The sequence below is a fragment of the Botrytis deweyae genome (assembly GCF_014898535.1).
Source record: "Botrytis deweyae strain B1 chromosome Unknown BDEW_003, whole genome shotgun sequence".
Classification (NCBI taxonomy): Eukaryota; Fungi; Ascomycota; class Leotiomycetes; order Helotiales; family Sclerotiniaceae; genus Botrytis; species Botrytis deweyae.
In genome coordinates this window covers 1,529,483-1,553,283 of record NW_024066210.1, presented here as the reverse complement: position 1 = coordinate 1,553,283, position 23,801 = coordinate 1,529,483, and the positions used below count along the sequence as shown (strand labels likewise).

Below are 23,801 nucleotides of genomic sequence, written 5' to 3'. Positions count from 1 at the left end.
TATGAATTGATTTGTCCGGCTATTTCAAAGTTCGCCTCATGTTTGTGACTGCATACTCACTCATCTTGACAGATAGTAGTTATACGCTTCGGCGTATTGATGCCAATTGGGCTATAATATCATCTCATTGGTTTGCGCAGCGATGATCACAACAGGGGTAGTGCATAAAATGGTTGATGATGGGTGGAGGGGGTGGAATGGCAGTCTACGGCGCCGAGGTGCCATTATTTTGATTTTGACCGAGTAGATGCAGTTTTATTTTATTGAAATTGTGGTGTAAACAGTAGATGCAAACCTTTGAAAGAATTAGAATTCATAGAGTAAATCGATTCCACCTTTTGGAATTTGATATCAAAGCTTTCATTTCAAATTTTTTGCTTCACTATCACATTTCTTGCTCTGAATTCTAAGTTGCTACCTAGATATTTCGTCCTTGGATGAAGAATCGTTTGCATGTTACGCTGACTCCTGCTGACGCACGAAGAAAGACATGAAGGGGTTTTTTTTTCGTTGTGAACTTGTGGTACCCCAAGCCAAAAGAAGCTGAGAGGCGCTTCAGCCATCAGAGCCTTGTTCTCTTGAGCATGATTGGATCAATTCCTTGAAATGAAACCTTGTTCTTTATCTGTGCTTTGCCTTCTTTTCCCATTTCCTGCAGGATTGGATGCGAGTTAATGAAGTTAATATGTACGATTTGAATGCCTGTCTGGTTTTTTTTCTGATTATCCGTGTAATGGGGATGGATATATGAGATGGTAATATGGTAAGAATGGTAATATGGTAGTAATAATGGTAATATGGTAATAATGGTAGTAATATGTACCGGTAGATCGTAGTGACATAGTACCCTCCCTACATACCATCATCTATTTTTCTTGACCGAAAGAAGCATTTGAGATTTCAACATTTCAACAATCAAGGATTAATTATCTGGATGTCTGGATAACTGGATATTACCTAGGTACCTACCTACCTACCTAGGTAGTATACATCTGTACAGATCGAATAGATGATTTAATTCATACATACATATATATATATATGTATTATGTACCTACCCATATGGGATGGATAGGCAACAAGTTATATGTATGTAGGTATACAAACCAAATTCTCTCTCCATCTACTCGTACCTGGTATTTATTTGTATGGTAATCACATCGTTTTCATTCTTCTTCTTATTCTTCTTCTTCTTATTCTATCCTCTCTCTTTGTTGCCTCCGTCCATCGGTGCTCCCTCTCTCTCCGTCCATCTCTCTGTTACAATTTATTCTTCATCTATACCTCCGGCTATACCTACACCTTCATCTACACCCATATCTATACCTTGACAATTTTATTAATCCAAGCCTCAACCCAAACTCAACATATATCTACACTATCTACTATCTACTATCTACGACCTACGACCTACGACCTACGACCTATCACCCACCACCCACCACCTACCACCCACCACCTACCTGGTATCATCACCCGAACCGAAACTTACTTCTTACAACTTTACTTTAATCTTCACTCTCGAGTTTCAGTCTTCTCTCTTCAATTTGCAATCTTCAAATCAGAACGCTCCCTTTCTCCCCCGCTCTCCCAAAAGAAATAAATGATTTCATTATCATAGATCTTTTCCCTTCAAAGGAAACATTCTTTGGCACTAGAGACTAGAGACTAGAGACTCCAACTACCCACCGACTTATCATCATCAGCCATTCTTTATTAATCCTCATCCCGCTCTCAATTCGACCTTTTCCCTTTTCCCTTTACCTTTACCTTACTGATTACCCTTTTCTGCCCTGGCCTTTGCCTATCGCTTCACGACCGACCGGCCTCTATTGAATGCATCTGCTTTCCCCACTGTTCATCTTCCTCCAGTCCCTGGCATCTGTCTTGATTTTTTACACAAAAGGTTTTTACTTACGATAAGCCTTGCAACGCATCCGCATCATTTTACGCACTGCACCCACTGCACCACTTACACCCACTACGCACCCACTACGCACCCAAGGAATGCTCCACTTCGACCGTTTGGTAGGACCCTAAGACTCTTAGAGCTTCCCATCAATAATTTTTACCATTCCAATTCCTATTCCGATTCCTATTCTTATTACCACCCTACTTCGATTCTTCGAGGAAAGGCCCCCAAAAGAGAAACCCGGTATTGCCGCGACGTCAAGACGACCTACGCCCTCGGGCTACTGCATATGACAAGCAGAAATGAGCAGCAGAGAAACAATTCCCCTCCTTCGTGCAGGCATTGGCACACCTTGGTTTTCATGAATCAACGACCTACTTCATTTGATGACCCAAGTTTTTGCAATATATACCCATTTGTTGTTTTTCCCAATACTAAACTAAACTTACAAGTAATGAAATATGAATCCTCAAATTGCTCGACGTTATCCTTCGCAGCACCTGGGCGCGACTCCTGGATATGGAAACCCTCCATTCGAACCTCCCCCTCAGAATGGAAGAGCAGATCGACCTGCGCCGTTACCATTTCGAAATTCTAGAAATCTCAGTTCCTCCACCCTTTCCCCTCTCCATCGCCCCTACCCAGTCGATAGCAATGAATATCAAAGACCTCTAGCGGTTAGTCGCAGTATGTCAGATCAAGACTTTGGTGGAGAGCACATGCTGAGGCGGAAAACTCCAAATGGGACACTAGCCGCGGGGTATGATGGAACTCCCGTGCAGTGGTCTAGCAAGGCACCGGCTTTGAAGCACGTTGTACTTGATGCCTCGGGAGGTTCAGCATACTCAGATGGGTCGAATGGTATGGCAGGGTCTGGGTGGAATTTCAATTCGCCAAATAATTTCAATAATCTTGATCAGCGAGTAAATAATTTATCGTCGCAGAATTGGACACCATTTACCCCTCTTCAAAACAATTTTTATAGTTCCCCGGGCCATGTATCACCTATGCACCAGATCCCTTCTTATTTCTCACCGGCTGGGTTTTCCGTTCCAACTGCGCGACAGCCGGCTTACCAACCTGGACCTGGCCCTACTGCATCAAACGATGGAGGTCTATACGGCCCGTACTGGCCAGATGGAAGTTACACTCCCTACCGGCCCGCGGCTTATAGGGATCACACATATGGAGGCCATGACTGTCAACATGCAAAGCTTGGATCGGAGTACTTTGGAGGGGTTCACCCTTTACGGCAATCGGAATTCGACAACGTTAACCCACCACTTCATAGAGATTTATCATTTCCACGGATGGGTGATCACTCACAATCATATGATTCTATGCAACAAAATCTGTATCAAATTGGTGGCAGCAGCAGTGCAGTTTTTTCTGATCCTTCGAGTACCCTGATCCAACCACTGAGTAGGGCTGGAAATGCCCAATTCAAGGAAAAGACGCTTTCCTGGGCGCATGCTATCTATGTAGATCTGTTGGCCTATTTGCATCAGACGAAAAAGGAGAATCGACAGAATCGGCTATCTAATGGCTCTAAACCCTATGCCAAAAGTGTTATATACCCCAAACCACCAAGGCAGCCGAGCTCAACTTTCTCTTCACCAGGGCCCTCTCAAGACGGTACACCTTTGAGAGGCCATCGTTCAAGTCTCAGTCACCGTAATTCTTATGGCTTCACGGACCCATCGGACGGTAGATACTCGCGGTCTATGAATCAAGTGATGGGAGCAGGCCACTACGTGCCTTCTTTCCAACTGTCGCAGCACAGCATAGCATCTCCCACATCTAACGCTCAAGAAGCACTGGATCTTCTTGCTAGTCTTTGCGAGGAAAGTCACTGGACTTGGGTTGATGGCATGTTATTGGGAGGGTGTCTTGCATACGGTTTAGAGGACTACAATAGAGCGCGAGATTGGTATGAGAAGATAATCGTTATAGATCCAAGGTATGTTACACGACACCATTGAAATGACACCCTATCTAACTTTAATCTCAGGCATGTGGAAGCAATTTCAAACCTGGCGGCAACACTTTTGTGTCTGCAGAGACGCGATGAAGCAGAGGCAAACTGGCGAAAATCCGTCAACCTTCGTCCTAATTATTTTGAGGCTGTTGAACATCTGATAGGTCTTCTATGTGGTGATCATCGCGGTCAGGAAGCGGTTGCTATCATTGAATTTGTAGAGCGGTCTTTACGGATTCCTAAACCGGATGATCATCATGATCATTACAGCGAGACGTCGAGTAGTACTGACCGAGAGTTTCACGATTTCGCAAGTACCACTTCTGATACAGTTGTTGACTACGACGATAGGGACCGTCGTTCAATTTTGAGTGAAAGGCTTGAAGATAGTTCTGAAAAGGCTGGGTTTGGTTCAAGTGGATTCGCAATACCTGGAGCTGAAAATGGTCGACTGCTAGCTCTCATACATGCTAAAGGAAATATGCTGTATGCTCTCGGTGATGTCAGTGCAGCATCTAAAGCTTTTGAGGATGCCGTTGTCATAAGTGCAGGGAAAGGAATTGGCGGAATTCAAGGACTCATTCGCAGGATAATCCACAGCCTGACTCTTGACTGTTTTCCTGGAATGCGTACCGACCCTGCCTCAACGCCAAGCTCAGCACCCTTGCTCTTACCCCCCGAAAAGGCATTGGAGTCAAAATCACTGGTATTTGCAAGAAACGGTGAACTCCCTGGTCTTCGATATATTCCCGAAGGATTAGCCCAAAAGGCTGCCATATCAACTACCAGTAACTCTCTGTTGTCCTTAGCCAAGATCTTCCAAGATGCCATGTCCAATAATACATCACAACGGATTTCAAGAATGCCTACAGGTGTCGGAGACATCCTCGCATTGTATTATTTATCTTTATCGTTGCAACCCAGTCCATCAACAGCTAATAATGTTGGTATTCTTCTGGCAAGCGTACAACAACCCGCAGCTCATCGACCAATTCCATCTCGAGATACCGCAAATAATACTGCGATACCTGGAGTTGTGGCTGGTAGCGGTGTTGCTTTAGCACTTGCTTACTATAATTATGGGTTGCTCTTGGATTCAAGACATGCACACCTCTACACCAATTTGGGGAGTCTACTCAAGGATATCGGTCAGCTTCCAGCTGCGATTAAGATGTACGAGAAAGCAGTGCATTGCGATGGAACATTTGACATTGCTTTAGCAAATCTAGCAAATGCTGTCAAAGATCAAGGACGTACAAGCGATGCGATTGTGTACTACAAGAGAGCGGTGAAAGCAAGTCCTGATTTCGCGGAAGCAGTTTGCGGTCTTTCCAACGCTTTGAATTCAGTATGTGACTGGAAAGGAAGAGGGGGCGTTATCCTTGATGGCGGTAAACGAGATCGTTGGCATGTAGACGATGATGGAATGATCTCGGAAGCAAATCCGAATAAACATGGTGGAGGACTGATGAAACGAGTTGTTGATATTGTTGCCAAACAATTGAAGGAAGGATCGATTTGGGGTCGTGGAACTTTGCAGGGCCAAGCATTTAACCATTTTCTTCGACAACTCGAAGCCGCTGATTGTGGTGGGGAATGGCCGCGGGAGAAGAGAGAAAGTATTCAGACTGCGCTTGGCGCCTGGACTGGACATCGCTGGGAAGGAGCTCGAATTGTTCGTTTGGTTGAACGTGCCACAAAACGTGCCACTCGTCGATGGTTTCAAGACAGATATGTCAAGAAAAGGGAATATCCTCCTAGTTTTTATCCTCGGCCTCAATTTCCAAGCAGCCTGTCGGTACCATCGGCACCTACCGTGTTACCGTTCCATACTTTCACTTGCCCATTGTCTGCGAAAGATATACGGCAAATTTCTCAACGAAACGCTCTCAGAATTTCGGCCTCAACGCTGCGATCTCCTTGGATGCAAGGCTCCGTGTTTCCTCCCCCTTCTCCTCCAAGACCTCACCTCAATATTGGATATGTTTCTTCCGACTTCAACAATCATCCATTAGCACACTTGTAAGTTTCTTTTCCGACCTCCCTTTGCATCACCATGCTCATAAAATTTTAGGATGCAATCTGTCTTTGGATTCCACAATCCATCACGAGCAAAAGCCTTTTGCTATGCCACAACTGCTAGCGATACTTCCATTCATAGACAACAAATCGAACGCGAGGCCCCTGTTTTTCGTGATGTCAGCTCATGGTCTGCTGATCGCTTAGTGAATCAAATTGTTCAAGATAATATTCACATTCTCGTGAATCTCAACGGATACACTCGAGGCGCTCGTAATGAAGTGTTTGCTGCACGTCCAGCTCCCATTCAGATGTCTTTCATGGGCTTCGCTGGAACTTTAGGGGCTGAGTGGTGTGATTATCTTCTGGCAGATGAGACTGCTATTCCACATGAAACGTTGCGACCCTGGAGACGAAATATTGACTTGGAGGATCAAGTTGAGGATGAGCAGTCTATCAATGATGATCGTTGGGTTTATTCGGAGAATATTATATTCTGCAGGGATACTTTCTTCTGCTGTGATCATGCTCAATCGGAACCAAGGGATCGGCAAGCATCCTGGGAAGAAGAACAAACAACACGATGGAAGATGAGAAAGGAACTCTTTCCAAGTTTGTCTGACGATGCTATTATTCTTGGGAATTTCAATCAACTTTACAAGGTATGTCAAACAGTTTCCAGTCTCTGTTGCTTAATGCTTCTGCTAATTGTTCTCAGATTGAACCCACTACCTTCCGTACTTGGCTGAGGATTTTGGATAAAGTACCGAAAGCAATTCTTTGGCTGTTGCGCTTTCCTGACCTAGGTGAAAGTAATTTGAAAGCAACGGCACGAGAATGGGCAGGAGAAAGTGTAGCTTCCAGAATTTGGTTTACAGATGTAGCGCCCAAACATTTGCATATTTCCCGAGCACGAGTTTGCGATCTGTTCCTCGATACTCCAGAATGTAATGCGCATACAACAGCTGCAGATGTTCTTTGGTCAAGTACACCTCTCCTCACCTTACCACGCTACAAATATAAGATGTGCTCTCGCATGGCAGCATCAATTCTCAAAGGCGCATTACCTCGAAGTGAAGAAGGTGAAAGGGCCGCTTCGGAACTTATCTCAAAGGATGAAGCACAGTATGAAGAATTTGCGATAAGACTCGCCAGAACATTTTACTATGATACGACTACGGGGTATGGTGTAGGCAGAGGGAGATTGGGAGATCTCAGGAGATTACTCTATGAAAGTCGATATGATTGTGCACTTTTTGACACGAGAAGGTGGGTGAGGGATTTAGAGGAGGCGTATGAGATTGCATGGAGGAGGTGGGTGGACGGTGAGGGGGGTGATATTTATATTCGTTGAGTTGTTATGTTGGGGGTGTAGACGCTTGGGCGATGTCATACGACATGTTTGTGATAGGCTGGAGGTAGTCGGGCGTTCATCCTTCGTTTCGGGCGATGTATGGAGTCTTTTTGGAAGGCATTTTTGGATATCATATGGATGGCGATGGCGACGGTGGTTTTGAGGCGATACGGGGTAGGGATGTTTGGATACCATAGAAATCGGATCGCTTTTGGGATATACTACTCAAGGGGCATTAGGCTACACTAAGGTTATAGGTAAAAGAAGACGAGGATTCTCATGTCAGGGGCGTTTGTTTCTTCTTCTTCTTCTTCTTCTTCTTCTTCTTCTTCTTCTTCTTCTTCTTTCTTTTTGATATAATTTCTCTGATTTTTTGTAATACTTTTTTATTATCTCTTTCTCTGGGGAGCAGTGTTATCTCTTTCTCTGGGGAGCAGTGGTTTGCTGGGGGATTGAAGGGGAATGGATGGGTGGTATTGTTGGTAAAGGTCAGATGGATAGGGATAGGGATAGGGATATCTACATACATGGTGGCTACATGGCTTTGGAGAAAGGAAGGCGATGAACGGAAAGGAAAGGAAATCAATAGACTACGTTTCTCGAGCGCGAGAGTTTACTTGTGGTGACTTTATCTTTGTGATTGATTTTTCTCTACATGCAGCTCTTGAAGCTTACGGGATTCCTGTGATGTGTGTATGTATGTGTATGTGTGTGTGTTTATGTGTAGGATGGAATAGAGTGAGTATATTTGTGTGCGTGTGTGTGTGTGTGTGTGATGAGGATACTGGAGGTTAGGAATGAAGGATGAAAGGTTGAAGAGAAGGGCGAAAGGGATGCATGTTTGTAGGTTGATACGTAGTGTCTCTTACTCGAGTAACAGCTCCATGAATGGAATGGGAGACTAGGGTGATATTAATTAACGTTGCGGTGGGCACTTGGTAATGTCTTCAATATCTGCAATGTCGAGGTGAACTTCAAATCGCATCACATATTTAAAGCACAAGACACGAAAATCAAACGACATCAAACAATAAAGTTCTAAAAAATCCTTGAACTCCATTGTAAAACAAATTGGTATATCAGTATGACACAGAAAGCTTTTGATATTCATTCATAAAGCCTAACTATTGCGCCTCCCATTTTTGTAACCCTCCAAAGAGAACCCATTTCAACAAAGCATGAATAATTTAGTATTCAGCGGAGCTTCCTTGTGGGAACTCGAAAGTGACGGTACGACCAGTCAATCTCTTGTAAACATCAGAGTAGGTATCGAGTCTGTGATCAACACCTCCCTTCTCCTTCTCATCGAGGATAACCTTCAAGATCTTGCTTCCATCCTCCTTGGTGCGGAGACGCTTTCCGACAATCTCAACTGGGTAGACGATATCGGTAAGGATAGCGTCGTGGACGGCAGTCAAAGTTCTGGAACGAGGACGCTTTTGGGTGAGGGAGGTTCTGGATCTGTTGGATCTCTTTGGGCGGGGAAGGATACGACGACCAGCAAGGATCAAGACGTGACGGTCAGAGAACTTCTTCTCGAGCTCACGGGTGAGACTATTCAATTATTAGAGAGTTACCAACATGTCATGGAGTTGGAGAAACACATACCGTTGTTGAACCTTGTGGAAAGCAACGAGGGAAGGAACGGGGACAAAGATGGCAATAGCCTTCTTGCCGTGGCCAACTTCAATCTAAAATTTGATTAAAGTCAGCTCGCGATCTCCAGTCTCAAGACATGGTCCGCAGCCCGTTCGATTCCACCATCAACACCGACATCCCCAACTCTCAATTTGTATAATGTATCGTCATCAAGTTCATTTCATCTTGTTTTTCCCAATTGACCAAAGAATATCCCTTTTCCATCGTATGTTTATATTTCGAAACTTTCGAAGAAAAAGTGATATCGATACCCAATGTTTAATTGTTGATGAAATGTCGTCTAGTATACGGTATACGAAAGTGATAATTCGAAATGTCGGCATCAATCGTAAAATTATCGAAGGTCGATAAAAGCTGCATTCCCATTTTGCGAAGTGCGAAAATGTTGCGAGAATAGCAAGCATACACAGAGCACAGCGAAAGTACATCTGCGAGTTAATCACACGGACAAAAGAAAAATGGTTAACTAACCTCCTTAGCAGAAGAGAATTGAAGAGGTCTCAAAGCAGCCTTCAAGTCTGGGGTGTTGGACTCGAGGTCATAGAGAGCAGTAGCGATGCTGTTCTCAAGCTCAGATGGGTTGGCGTGGGAAGGGCTGGTGGCCACGATCTTGTTGATGGCAGACATGCTTGCGGTTGTCGATTGTCGATGGATGGGAATGGAGAGAGACGAATTTCAAAAGTTTTGGATGGAGAGTTTTGAGATTGATTGTGCGAATTGTGAAGCGAAGAGCTAGTGTAATTTAGGTTAGTGGGTATAATTTGTGTCCAATTGAATTGATTATAATGTGGGGTAATATTTTGTGAAATGGAAGGACAGGATTAGTACAGAATAGTAGGTAGGTATCTACACAAACATTCTCAATGATCCCTATACATATGAATATACCTGACATACCTACCTATATATCTATACGTACCTAGCATATCAGGAACATCCACACAAGCAACCACAAACAATCTCAGAAAACTCTAGAATCGTTAGAGAAAAGATTAACGAAATAGAATATCCCATCATTGCATTCCTCATCCAGGACATGATTAATACACATCTTAAATACACCACTGGACATCACACCAATACTTCAACTTTGCCAATACAAAAGATACATAAATATCTCATATTTTGCTTAATCTCTAGACATCTTTAACATCTATAAAACGAAAAGGTAATTCTATACACAAAAAATCCAACCCAAAAACGTGTCTGATAATAAATGCATGCACCGCATACAGCCCAAAAGGTTTCAAGTGGTGCAATCCCCATCCATCCATAAGCCAATTCCCCAATCATGTCGAGAATCCTTGGCATACCCTTTTGCTCTAGATATTCATACCCCCATGTGTGTGTATGAACGCCTCCATATTAAAACCCACCATGCATGCCAAATCCATGTCCTATCCCAAAGCACCTAACCATCTCCCTCTAGAGAAGATCTATCCATGTCCAACTTCAAAAGCAGGTCCATTCATCCCCTTCCTCTTTCTAATCATGTAACGAATGACGAAGCGACGAATTGACCGCCCCCTCAAAAAATTCCCAGTTTTTCAACGCCCAAAAAGAACCCCAAAATCAAAGTCCATTCCCCAGCACAACACCACACCCCGTCTTTCAATCTCTCACTTCACTCAAATCCCAATTCTGGGCCCACTCTCCAACTTCTCAATTCCCTTCAATCCAGCTCCAAAATCCATAACCAGAATCTTGGGATCCTGCCCAGTACTAACAATTCTTCTATAATCACTCTTGGCCCCCAACACCCAACTGGCATGCCACTTTGGAAAGTCTAGTAACAAACCTCCCGTTTCCATATCCCAGACCTTAATATCCTGATCATAACTTCCAGAGATTAATCTTCCACTAATTGAATCGATATGTAAAGATCGTACCAAATTCTCATGAGCATTGATTAATTTTAAGCACTCCCCAGTATTGGCATTCCAAATACGAATAGTTTTATCGTTACCAGCCGACGCGATATATTTTGAATCTTCGGAAAATTGACTGCAAGCGAGACCTTTGGTATGACGTGAGAATTCTCGAATATTCTTCCCCGTATCGATGTTCCATAACTTGACTCGGAAATCTCCACTGCAGCTTACAATAGAATTTCCCCTCAACTGTACTGCATTAACTGGACCTGAATGACCACGAACTTGTTTTATCAACTGACCCGAGCGACGATCCCAAATACAGATACTGACATCTTTAGAACATGTAACAATGTATCGTTCATCGAATGCGAGATCAAGTACAGCTGCAGTGTGGTGTTCCAGACGCATAATTGGTTCGTATCCTTTCTTAATGTCGTACATGATACATGTACCGTCTGATGAACCAGTTACAAGGATATCATCGTCGTACTGAAGACACAAGATCGATGCATTGTGATGCATTGGGAAAGAGACAGTTCGTGGTTTACTACCAGGTTGTCGTAATTCATCTGGACCTCGTTCGACTGGACCTGTCGCATAATGTGCAAGACTTCCGTCAGGAGCGGTCAAGAGAGCCGGATTGTTCACAATAGCTGGAGGTCCAATGACCAAGACACACTTGTAAGTTTTGATATCCCACACACGAATCGTTCTATCTCTAGAACCAGTGATGATTTTGTGCCTATGAAAATATTAATGATTGTCCTCGGGTGGAGAAATGGGCAGTATTAACTTACTCATCGAATTGGGTGCAATAGATACTGTCCGTATGCCCAAGGAGATAAGTTGGTGTCGATTCGCCAAGAATCCATCTGTCGTCCAACTTTTGCCTAATGCGATAAATTTCTTTCCAGTCCGTTTCAGGATCCAAAGCTGGGACACCATCTCCCACTCCTGGAATAACTGGATGGGGCATAGCATAAGCTCTTGATTTCTCTCTCAAGAAAGTCTCCCGCCAAACGTGTTTTGATCCTGCCATAAATGCCCACTTGCGAGAAACCTGTTCCACTCTGCGTAGAGACTTATGATCCAGATAAGATAGTATTTGAGTAGCGAGTTCCATTGGAAGGCATCCTATAAAATCAACCCGACTAATTGACGTGTCTTGGGCGTGTATCGAGTCGATTAACGTACTGACCGCTATGCCAATAGCACTTTCCCTATCATTCTGTTGTGTGTCTTCAGATCTCAAAAAGTTTCGATTTTTGAAGAGATTCTGGGCAGCTGCAGTAGCTCTCGCGGCTCCACCAGTCCCAGTCGGTATAACTGGAGGTGCGCCGCCATGTCCAGGTGTCGGGGAAGCCAATTCTGAGCAAGAATCTACAGGGCCCTCAAAATTGAAGTGAGATGGTATCATCCTCGAATTTCTGTTGAAACTTGTGGCTTGTCGTAGTCTGTGCCAAGGGGAGGATGAAGAGGATGGACGTTCTTCCGTGGCATGCGAATGTCTCCTCTTTCTGTTCTTTATGGATACTGAAGCACGTCGAATCAAACCTCTTATACCACCTGTCCGCCGCGCATCTAGCGGTTCTTCCAAATCTTCATTCACGGACAGGTCTGACATTCGCTCTAATACATCAGCTTCTAAGGGGACCGATCCAAGACGCGCTCTGCGAAAGGGAGTGCGGTTTGTGCTCGCTGTCTCTGCTGGAACATCCCATCCTCTCGCAGTAGCAGGACTTATGAGGGTGACTCGTGCCTGCTGAACAGGAGAATATTCGTCATTTGGAAGGATTCGAGTCATTGTCGTCGCTTGCGGATCAAGAAATTATGGTGGGTATGGAGGGACTTGAAGGAATTGGCAGATAGCTGAGTGGTCTTGAAGTATTCAAATAATTGGGCCAAAACTTATGGTCCCTGCAGGATGAATTTGTTGTCCGGGGAAAGGAACAGCGTAATAGTCTGAGGAGACAATGGGCGGTGTGAATGAAGATTTTCGGGTCAAGTTTTTGGATTTCAGAAAGAAAGAAAAGAAACGAAAAGAATTAAAGTGAAATGAGGAAGAATTGATAGATTGACCGGTTTATAAAATTAAATGAATGTGTTGATGATGGAGGAATTGGAGAAGATGGAGGAATTGGAGAGGAAGAGTGTGAAAATGTAAGAAAGACGGATGGTTAGACACTTGAGGAAACAAATTCAATTGTGGATCGATAAAACGTTGCAATTCACAATCAAATAAATATAAATACTGTAGAGGAATGATAATAAAGAGTAAATGATAAACGATAAGTAATAAATAATCAATCAGGAATCCGTTTTTTAATCAAAAGGCGAAATGCCGTTGTTTGATATTTCTCTTTTCAGCTCATATTCCGTCGGATAAGGAAATTTCAGAAAGTAGCTAAGGGCTTGGGAAGGAGGGATGAACCTTATCAAGGGAGAGGCAAATCTTATTCTTTCTCCCAGATTTGGGTGCGAGAGGAGGGGAATTGGGAGCATGATTCTTCTATCCTTCTTACTTATATTACATTGCCATACTCGTACAGTCTAGGTAGAGGCTCGAGAGAGGTTAGGAGAGATAAAGTTTGATCCGAAGCGCTTGGTGTATCTGTTCTATCTGTTCTAGGAGAGGAGAGGAGAATGTGAAATGTAGAAGAATGTACGTCGTAGAGATAGAATAGATAGAATAGTCAAATACTCCCGTATTATTATCTTGGTAGCTTCACCTAGGTAGCATCTACTAATAATTCGAGGAGCATACATGCATCTCCATCAAACTTCGGACCAGCCGTTGGTTCTGCGGAATAAAGTTTCGAAAGTCGTTTGTAGATCTTTTCTCTTCGCCGCTTTGAAGAGAAGAAAAAAGGGAGGAAAGGACTCAAAGGAGAAAGAGAGGTAGGGAGGACAAAGAGATGGTGACTAGATCGGTAGAGGTAGATATCTTTGGATATATCTACTAGCTATACAAAGTAAGTAAGAACAATATTAGCTAGATCTCTTCATTCTTTACTATCTGACTAGTATATTTATATATACATAGGTACTTATACGTGTCTATATATACATGACTATATATATATCTGAAGATTTCCTTTTATATTAATCTATTAATGAACTAACAAACAAACAAACAAACAAACATGGTGATCTCTCACATTCTTTCATCAGTATCAAATGGATTACTCCGTATCTATGAATTCCATCCCAGGGGGTAAATTTAATTATTATCCTGCCCTGCACACCTGTGTACGCTATCGCAATCACACACATGTGCGTGTACATCTCGGATCAAACGCCCCAATCGATTCTCATCCACCGCCGCTTTAATGATCACGTAAACCTCCAAATGGCCCCACACCACACATCAATCTCCCCATCCTCCCATCTCATCGACACTCGGGTCAGAATCAACATGCCAACACCCAAAAGCAGCATGGCATACTCAGGTTCGGGATTAAAAATTGATCAAAGGGGTTACCATGAACCCTAATGCGCTGATCCCCCAGACTTAAATGCTCATTAGCGTGGAAACTTTGACTGCAACTTTGACTGCCTTGATGCAAATTTTTTATCCGTGAGTGGGATGAATGGAAGGTACCGTTCTGTCTGGCTGCTTACCTGGCCTGGCTATTGATTTCGTGCTTTCTTGCCCCAATCGAGTTTGTCATTGTTCATTGTTTATGCTTTACGAGTACTAGCTCTGTCTACGTATCGTTCGTGAGTTACTCGAGTACATGCAGCTGCCCTGCCTACTATAGTTAGTTACTCGAGTACATACAATTGCCCTATCCACTATAGTTAGTCCCTCGAGTACATACACACATACAACTTCCAAGCTTATCAAAAGACTAGCAGAGAAGAATCAACCGAGTCAATTGCCATCAAATCGGCATTCATCGATCGAAATCAACCCGAGTCATCAATTGACTCCAAATCGTCATCTATCATTCCCCTCCAAACAGCAAAACCCCCCCAAAAAACCCAAGCCTTCGGGCACGCTCAAGCCTTCACCCTCAAAACGGAGAAACCCCACGTTCTCAATCTCCAACCCCAAGAAATAAACATTTCATCATCATGGCTGCACCCGAGTTCCGTCTCCCCCTGGCCTACAGCTGGTTCTTCCTCATCATCGAGCCTCTCTCCACCCTCGCCGGAGCCTACTACGCGCACTTCCAACCCGACAAATATCTGCATCTCACCCACGCCGCATCATCCCCCTACCCCACGCCCCACGACATCCCGCTCTCGGCCCACATCGCGCTCACCCAACTCGCCAATCTGTATCTCCTGCTCGCCCTCAACGAAGCCCTCGTTCTCCGCTGCACCTCGGATCTCCGCGTCTGGAAAGTCTTCCTGTGCGGTCTGCTCGTCGCCGATTTCGGTCATCTGTATAGTGTCAAGGACCTGGGTGCGAGCATCTATTGGAATGTACCCGCCTGGAATAAAATGGCCTGGGGAAATGTAGGGTTTGTCTATGTGGCGGCGGCGATGCGCATGGCGTTTTTGAGGGGTTGGGGTTTGGGTACGGAGGAGGCGCAGCGGAAAGCTGTGAGGTCGCAAACGTTAGCGAGGGGTTTGAAGGGGGCTTGAGGGGTGGTGGGGGTTTATGTTTATATATGTGTATGTGTATAGATTTAGATATAGAGTTAGAGTTAGATTTATATATTTCTCCTACCTACTCGTCAGATTTCCGGATATAAGCAAAGTTGTAAAGTGCTTCCGATAAGATGATAGATACTCGTAGCTAAAGTATTCAATTCTTTGGCAAGATACAACCCGAAGTCGGATGAAGTCTACACATTCAATAATGTACTCTTACCTAATATATAAATGTATAAATACATATATATTATTCAACTATCCATCCTCCTTTCTCTACAGCAATTCATAAACTCTGATACTCTTAAAAACATGTCTGGTCTATGAATAGCTCGGTCAAGTACCGGTATCGGTATTAAGTAATGTGGTTGGTGTGTGATGAGTAAGTATATAAGTAGAGAAAGGAAAGAAGAAGAAGTGTTTTTGTAGTCTCGGTGGGTTTGGAGTTGGGGTTGGGGTTGGGTGTGTTTTTGTTTGTTTGTTTGTTTGTTTGTTTGGTTAAAGAGTAATGAATGGATGGATAGATGGATGAATGGGTCTGGGGGTTTGGGGTTTGAGTAAGGAGTTGGGAATGTGAGATGGTGATGATGGTGCTGAGGAGTGGTGATGATGAATAGTTTTATTGCTGTTTTTTTCATTATTATTGTTATTATTACTATTACCATTGCCCTCCCTTCCTGTCTCATCCTATCTTATCCCCATAACATCCAATTCCAACCCATCAAGCCCCCTAAAATACCCTTAGAACATAAAAAAAAACCACCTTCGCTATATCCTCTTTCATATCCTCCCTTATACATTCTTCCCTTTCCTTCTTTCTCAATATCTCAATATATAAACTATCCCAAAAAAAAAGACGCAGAAAAAGTTTCTTGATTTCTTCATTTTAGAAATTTTTGATTTTTGGAGAGGGAGACGGGGAGGGGGAGGGGGGGTCTTTATATATTTTAAGTATTTGAATACTTAGAGTACTTTTATTCGCTTGATTTTTTATCCTCCGAGTGGTTGTGAGAAGAAGGAGGAAGAGGAGGAGGAGAAGGAGAAAAGCAATTCATACATTATTTAGTATACATATATAGGTATATAGTAAAAACATCCACATCTAATAAATCTTCATTTCACATACCTACCTACCTACCTACCTACCTATAACATAAAAACCATCCACTCTATCCCTAAACTATAGACATTTTTATAAAAATAGAGTAAAGTAGATTATGCACTCTATATTCCTCTTTTATTAATCTATAATTCAGATTATGGTGGTGAGATTAGATTAAGTAGGTAGGTAGTTTGAGGAGGTTTGGGGAGGTTTATTAATATAGTATTTTTTCTCGGATTGTGTTGTGTTGTGTTATGTTGTAGGGAGGTATATTGGTATGGATATGTGTGGATTTCTTGTTAGGTTATTGCAGCTAGTTGGTTGTTTGTCACTGATGTTATTCGTCACTGATTTAGTTGAGTGGTGTCGTTCCGTCTTTTTTTTTGTTATTTCGTGCGAATGGTGTTTATGGTATATGTAAGATTACTACGATTTGATAGAGGACTTGAATACTACCTAGTAGGTACCTAGTAGGTACCTAGTCAAAGGTACTTTGTTATGATTAGGTATCTGGGAAGATCCTCACACATCGGCTTAGAATTGGGTTTCGGTGAATGGGATATCGTATCTGGGGAGAATACCTATTCCGCTTTTATAGTGTATGAGTATTTCTTTAGTCTTGATGAGAGAGTTGGAACTTGGAACTGGGTTTGTAAATATAAATTCACGTGCCATACCGGAGAGGGGAGGGACTGACTTGGTTCTTGGCTATTCGATGGATTTGCAGAGTTGTGATGGTGTTCAAGAGAGGAGGGGACACTAAAGAGTGAATATTTATTAGAAGTTTTAAGTGGGAATTCCATATGTGTGAAAGCTCGAGGGTAACACTTCAAAAAACCAGCACCCGCATATATATTTCTTCCATATGTTGTTTAAGAACGATAAGAGACTCTTGAATACAACTAGCTGGCACATTTTAGAATAGGTCAGATGTAGATTGCAAAAGACCGGCGAAGCTTTGGAGAAAAGCGGGAGGGAGGGACGCTGAATGGGGTTTTAAAAAATAGCTGAGTTATTGTCGAGTGAAATATCTCGTCTCCTGTCAATGAAATCTCGGGTGTTATGGTTTATCTTACGCACTGTCATAAGAAAGAATTTATTGATATTGTCTTCGAATTATTTTGATACAGTCCAAAACCACAATCATTCTTTATCTACTTTTTTTGTTTCTAGAGAAATCCTTCACGCTGTTGCATCGTTGGCTGGATCCTTCACGATCTTGTTGTAGTATTCTAAGACCCTTAACATCAAACAGTAAAGGAACTCGGGAAATTAAATAGTAGCACAGGATTGATTTTCTCGAGTTAAAACGCTTCTTATTGGGGTTTTAAGCGAGCTATGTGCAGCTGTCATGATGTATTCTAGGTGTTTTTCGTACTCGTCTCTTGGCGGAATATTGTTGTAGACTTTTGAATCTCATCTCTTTTGAATCGATAGGTTGAAGTCCAGTGAGTACCTATGTATTGTCGGAACTGCGAATGGAGAGTGCTAGTGGTAGGTGAAAATTAAGCAGGTGGGCTTGCTATTCTATCCTATGCACTCTATGAAGGGGGGTTAAGTACAACTAATTGACTCAATTGGTAGACTTAGCGAGTGAATTAGCATGAGGGAACACCGACAGAAACAATTTGGTTAGGGCGAGCAGTGCGAAGGCTGAGCAGAAAGTTCTTCTTAGATCCACAATCAAGTCCTGGTGGTCCTTATAAATGACTTCTATATACTGTACTTAGGTAGATGGTTTGTGAATTTAACAACAAAGGCCATACATAGCTCAGGTAAGTACCTGAAGAGTACCATGTGTTTAAATGTAAAGCGAATTCATTCTGATAATCTTAGGTAAGTAAGGTGATAATTGAGAAGTAAAGAGGTGCTGCGAGTACAACTTATATTGAAGACAGAGTATTCATCTGATGAAGAAGTAAATTCAACGACAGCGAGAAGTCAAGCGACGAGTAATATCAACTGGTATGAGATGAAATACGGCTTATAATAGACGAGTATGCGGCAAAGTAAATAGATTTAGCACCAGATTGGCATTAGGAGAAGGATTGTCCTACATGCAAGTATGGGCTCTGCCTACCCGGTGGTACTGCAAAGGCACTTACGAGGTCAATAGTGCGGTATAAGTAACTACCTACCTAGTGGAATAGTGTCAATATTCACTTCTATCTCACAGACTGTTGACCCTTCCCCGCACCTCGACCTTGTTCCAAGAAGAGGTACCAATAACACTACATGCAAAGAGGGGTAAACACATCATTCCCATACCTAGGTAGGTAGTCAAACAATAAAAAGATGAAAATGAGTGAATAGCACACACATAGAGTCCTACTTAATATATCCATGCACTCCAATGGATATACAAGAGAGCTACGAATTCAAATTATCTCTGACACTAAAACAGATTCAGTCCTAAGCATGCTGATTACTCGCCGGTGTTATACGTAGCATGTATAGAGGGATGAATTACATATTTACCTGGAGAATCTCATCTTAGCTTTGTACTTGATTGATATAGTTTGCTGTCACCTTTCTTCGAACGATTGTTGTTACTAGTTGATGAAAAGTAAAAGAAGAGAAGAGAATTGATTATAGGATATGAAAATATGAAAATATGACGATGATTCCGGATCAGTAGATAGTAGTAAAAGTGCGCTCGCCACTCACTTCTAGAGGCACTGGTCCGATACCAAGTATGTTCAACCCGTGGTACATTTATCATCTGAGTACCATATCTTATCGACAAGTGTTAGAAGTTGGGACGACTGGATTTGTAAAGGACAATGTTGCGTAAATCAGAGGAGAGATAGTCTTTGTAGATACATTGCTCACCGAACTCTTAGTTGAAATGTTAGCGATAAAGTGATGAAGGTTGTTAAATGGCGAAAGTTATTCCCTTGAGAGAAATTAAAAGGATGGCAGTATCTACGCAGACCATGTTGAGGAATTTTCCTTTTTATGATACTACTACATGGGAAAGAAATTGAAAATAGAGGGGAGTATTAAGTACTTTGATTGTTGAATCTGAAAGGGACTAGTGAATAGCTCGAATGTAAAGTTTATGATCTATGGATCGAGTCTAAGCCTTACCTACACTAAAGGTACACTCTATGGAGAATGACACGGCATGTATATAAATACATTCCTTCCTATAGGTCCCAGATGGAGCAAGTAATGTCCCTTGATACTGAATGATTTCCCTCGGGTTGGATAATTCGTGTCCGTGATGATATGAAATATATCATAAAATAATAATATCATATTTGATTTTTGGTGTGAAAATCAATATGATATTTCAAAAAAAAAAAAAAATTAAAATTATAAAATTGAGAAATTCGAATTTTAAAACATCATATTAAAATAATAATATGATATTTGATTTTTGGTGTAAAAATCAATATGATATTTCAATTTAAAAAAAAATTAAAAAATAATTAATGTTTTAAAATTTATAGAAAAGAAAATTTCTAATTTTAAAATATTATATCAAAATAACAATATGATATTTTATTTTAGGCGTGAAAAACAATATGATATTTAATATGGATTTTTTTTAGAACTTCCATAATCGAAGAATTCGAATTTTAAAACATCATATCAAAATAATAATATGATATTTAATTTTAGGTGTAAAAATCAATATGATATTTCAAAAGGAAAAATTACTTCTAGATTAATCCCTCAAAATCGAATTCTTTTACTCGAAATAGCACATCTTCGTAGTATATGAATCTAGGAAATTCTTCTTGTTATTCTCAATTTTGAGATATATAGTATATATAGAGTCGAAAGTAGAGGAGTCCGCTTGAAGATAAGAGGATATACTTGGTATACTCTCTCTCATTTTTCCTTTTACTTAATATCTCTTTAATTATTAGTTTTTGATTATATAACCTTGAATTATACAATTGAAACTTTAGTTATTCAAAATTGCTATAATACATAATTGGTTTACTTGGGTTTAAATCATTTCATGCTATTTTGGAACTCAATAAAGTTGTTGAAAGTTGTTGAATAGTTGAGAACTGTGTGTTGAAGCCCTTTTACTACTACTTAATATACTTTATACTTTATGTAACCAATGCCTTTCAGACATATGTAGGAAATTACTTGAACACCAGAATATAAAATAAATCATGAAAACAATCTTACTATATCAAGAAATCCAAAATATACATACAGTACTTCCTAAAGATACATCATTGCCACACTCTAAACATTACCACCCACTCCACCTCCAAAGATAATCAAGACATCCATCAAAAAGTTGAAATCAAATCAAAAACCCATCCCATCCCCAATCCTCTCCAAACCTCCCCCAAAAGTTGTCAACACACAGTCACATGATCGGCTATTAAGGAGAACAAACCTCTTTCCCTTTGAAGTAACAAAACAACTCAACTCGAACAGTACATATCAAGATCTCCATAAAAAACAGTCACAAAAATTATTTGATTGCTTAGGATGCCTACTTCTAGGTATTTCCTACTTGTCCAGTAATAATAAGTTGAGTTGCTTAGTCGGCAAGGCTTAGGCACTAATCCCATTCTAGTCTTTGGAGAGTCTGCCTTCTTGTAAATTTTCTTTCCCACAAACCATTACATGAATCAACAATTCTTCTTTCTTCAACACAGAACCAAAGATAAACAAAAAGAAATTTATCCGTTCAAAGTGAGTAATCTATCGATTCTTTCTCCATGATTTATTGAAAGGCTTTTCTTACCTTCAAGTCCTTTCCGCTTTCTCAGTTTGATCAAAATCCAATCGTCAAGCTTGAGCTAACACCTTCGATCTTCTCAAATAGAAATAATTCAATTCAAGTAAGCATTCCGCCATGCTTTCTCTGAGAAGAGATAGATCACTCTCCTTCCCGACCCATTTCTCTATTCTGCAGTCTTCAATCCATCAAAATGTCTCCGTTTTGGAGCTTGAGCTGATGAATTCACCCTTCTTCACAGAACCAAACTATCAAAGTGAGTCTTCTACCATCTCATTTCATCAAGAGGATCGAGAAAACTATCTTTCAATTCTTCGCTTTGCATTTTGAACTTTTCAATTCATCCAATTCTCTTTTCTTGCGAGCGTTAGCTGACACGTCCGATCTTTTCCCAGAAGGTATACTCAATTATTCCCACAAACCCATCAACATCAATAACAAACGACAAACCCAGCCAAACACAAACGGAAAACTCGAAAGAGCAAATACCTTTTCGTCGGATGATGCGGTTGCCATTCCCTCGCTGCTTCATTCTTGCAACCTCGAAGTCTCAAGACGATTCCCAATTTACGGGCTCTGTGTCTGGCCAACAAAGAAATCAATCTCGGTAGATCTTTCGCAAAAGATCAGACACAGAGCCAACTAGAATTCATCAAATCAAGGTCAGCTTACTATGATTTTTCTTGACTCGGCATTCACTGATGGTTCTGTTTAGAGACTTGGACGCGTCAATTAAAAGAGCCAGGCTCCGGCCAATTTGTGCTGAAGTGTACCAACCTCGAAATAAAACTGGGCGTAAGCATTCGCGAAGCCCAAAGCGAGTGGTCAAAACAAAAGTAAGCAATTGAAGATGAGGAGAGAGTGAATGAGCAAGAGATAACACAGTTTGCGTGCCATTTTTGCTGTCACTTGCTAACTACCATTGTTGAAAATAGCAGATGATCCGGCGCGGTCACTCGCGAGCAACATCTCTTTTTTGAAGAGAAGGGCTTCTTGATCATTACTGATGCTCTCAATCAAAAAGAGATTGAAAACGAAAAAAGTCTGGGCAGAAGTTGTCCCGGCATCAAGAGCGGGCCAGTACAATCTTTGGGTATGATACGATGGACTATGCTATCAAGACACGGGGGAGAGGATAGAAGCTCTTGAGCAATTCAGGGAAGCATATCGCTCACTTCTTCTGAGGTGGATGGGTTGTTCCCGCCCACTGGATGCCAATTCCTGCCAACAAAGTCAGCTTTGAACAGGCCTTACCAAAGATCGTTTTCTTTCTACACACTGGTATATGTTAGAGTACCCATCAGATAGATAATAATCCACAAAGTTACCCGCAGCCACTTCGGCGTGCAACTTGAGGACAGTGACATGTCCATGTTTGAATACTGATGGGATGTTTTACTACTTTAAGAAAGTAAGTCGCTCAAGCTCCTCATTTATTTGTATGCTAACAGTCACTCTAGCCACAAATATGTCTGGATTGATAGTCACCCATGTGACAAGGCACTATCAGATAAATGATAACTGATTTAATGAGCCACTCGCAGTCTCACAGTATAGTTGCTTATACTTAGACAAGCATGGCTTGATAGACCCCCACGCTCTGAGATGACCATAATGGTCATGTATGGCTGGTGGGATGCCATTGGCCGATGCACAGGCCATCGGTATAGCTTTTGGCCCATTGCCGAAACTACACAGAGGAGTTTGACGACTGAATAAAAGTGAGTCTGTGTTGAAGAGCTCATGGAGTCTCTCCTCAAATGTGAAATTGCATTTGTGCTGCAGTCTTAGTCTTAGTAGGCTTCGGACCTTCAAACTTTTTGACCACAAAATATTTACTAATGCTGCCGCAGTTTGATGAATCCCTCGAGATTCTTGTTCGCCCACTACAACAGCTCCTACATTGGACTCGGGTTCCCCAGTCTATCGCCTTTCAACGATCGGTTCTTGTTCGTCCGGCTTAGACCGAGAAGAGAAAGAATACCTCATGGCGATTCATTCAAACCATGCCCCAGCTGCTCGACGCAATCAGAAAAGTTTGTCCGTTCAATCAATGAGGTTAGTAGATATCCAATTTCTTAGTTTTCTGAACGAGCCAATCGCGTCACATTCCTTCGAACAGCCCCCTTACTTTCTTGAACCTTTAATAATATCATGATATCAACAGATTACTGTTGCCTTCTTGGCTTGATGTTAGCTTCAACACGCCGAACACTTCGATTGCGTTGCTTCATTCGCCAATGTGTATCTGAGAGGATGTGGGAGATGACTGCTACCGGTTGAAGAAGAGTGACGTGTAGCTGATCGAGTTGGAGAACTGTGGATATGAGCAAAACTCTATGGATAACGCAGCCATGTACAATAGAGAAAAATTCATATTATTTCCTGTAGCCGCCTCCGGGCGTGTCTTTTCGATGACGATGGTGATATAATCTATCAAACGTATGGTGAATATGGGTTAGAGAAACTGGTGTCTTAAGACATTGTAAGTCCTTCCACCATCCAGAACTGAATGTTGCATCAGTAATGATGAATCTTGCTGACGATTTTGAAGCGCGAGCATTCGCCATCTGGAATTCTAGAA

At 41.8% G+C, this 23,801-nt stretch overlaps 4 protein-coding genes across 4 annotated transcripts; 2 read left to right on the top strand and 2 right to left on the bottom strand.

Annotated features, from left to right (window-relative positions):
* The first annotated feature begins 1,118 nt into the window (after positions 1-1,118).
* Positions 1,119-7,583, top strand: EAE98_001844 (uncharacterized protein). The gene is made up of 4 exons (XM_038949463.1): positions 1,119-3,872; positions 3,924-5,912; positions 5,965-6,571; positions 6,628-7,583. The coding sequence occupies exons 1-4, from the start codon at positions 2,374-2,376 to the stop codon at positions 7,261-7,263; spliced, it is 4,731 nt and encodes a 1,576-aa protein (XP_038814448.1). The 5' UTR covers positions 1,119-2,373; the 3' UTR covers positions 7,264-7,583.
* Positions 7,584-8,450: 867 nt separating this feature from the next.
* Positions 8,451-9,549, bottom strand: EAE98_001843 (uncharacterized protein; the record flags this gene model as incomplete). Its single annotated transcript, XM_038949462.1, has 3 exons — positions 8,451-8,817; positions 8,872-8,954; positions 9,394-9,549. 3 exons carry the CDS (start codon positions 9,547-9,549, stop codon positions 8,451-8,453), a joined length of 606 nt encoding a protein of 201 aa, XP_038814447.1.
* Positions 9,550-10,550: 1,001 nt separating this feature from the next.
* EAE98_001842 (uncharacterized protein) lies at positions 10,551-12,600 on the bottom strand (the record flags this gene model as incomplete). Its single annotated transcript, XM_038949461.1, has 2 exons — positions 10,551-11,538; positions 11,594-12,600. The coding sequence occupies 2 exons, from the start codon at positions 12,598-12,600 to the stop codon at positions 10,551-10,553; spliced, it is 1,995 nt and encodes a 664-aa protein (XP_038814446.1).
* Positions 12,601-14,873: 2,273 nt separating this feature from the next.
* Positions 14,874-15,389, top strand: EAE98_001841 (uncharacterized protein; the record flags this gene model as incomplete). Its single annotated transcript, XM_038949460.1, has 1 exon — positions 14,874-15,389. The coding sequence occupies one exon, from the start codon at positions 14,874-14,876 to the stop codon at positions 15,387-15,389; it is 516 nt and encodes a 171-aa protein (XP_038814445.1).
* Between the last annotated feature and the right edge of the window lie 8,412 nt (positions 15,390-23,801).

Excerpts from the sequence above, each read along its gene's own strand:
- EAE98_001844 (XM_038949463.1), top strand. The coding sequence starts at position 2,374 with ATGAATCCTCAAATTGCTCGACGTTATCCTTCGCAGCACCTGGGCGCG. Across the intron at positions 3,873-3,923 it reads ATAATCGTTATAGATCCAAG|GCATGTGGAAGCAATTTCAA; the intron begins GTATGTTACACG and ends CTTTAATCTCAG. Across the intron at positions 6,572-6,627 it reads ATTTCAATCAACTTTACAAG|ATTGAACCCACTACCTTCCG; the intron begins GTATGTCAAACA and ends AATTGTTCTCAG.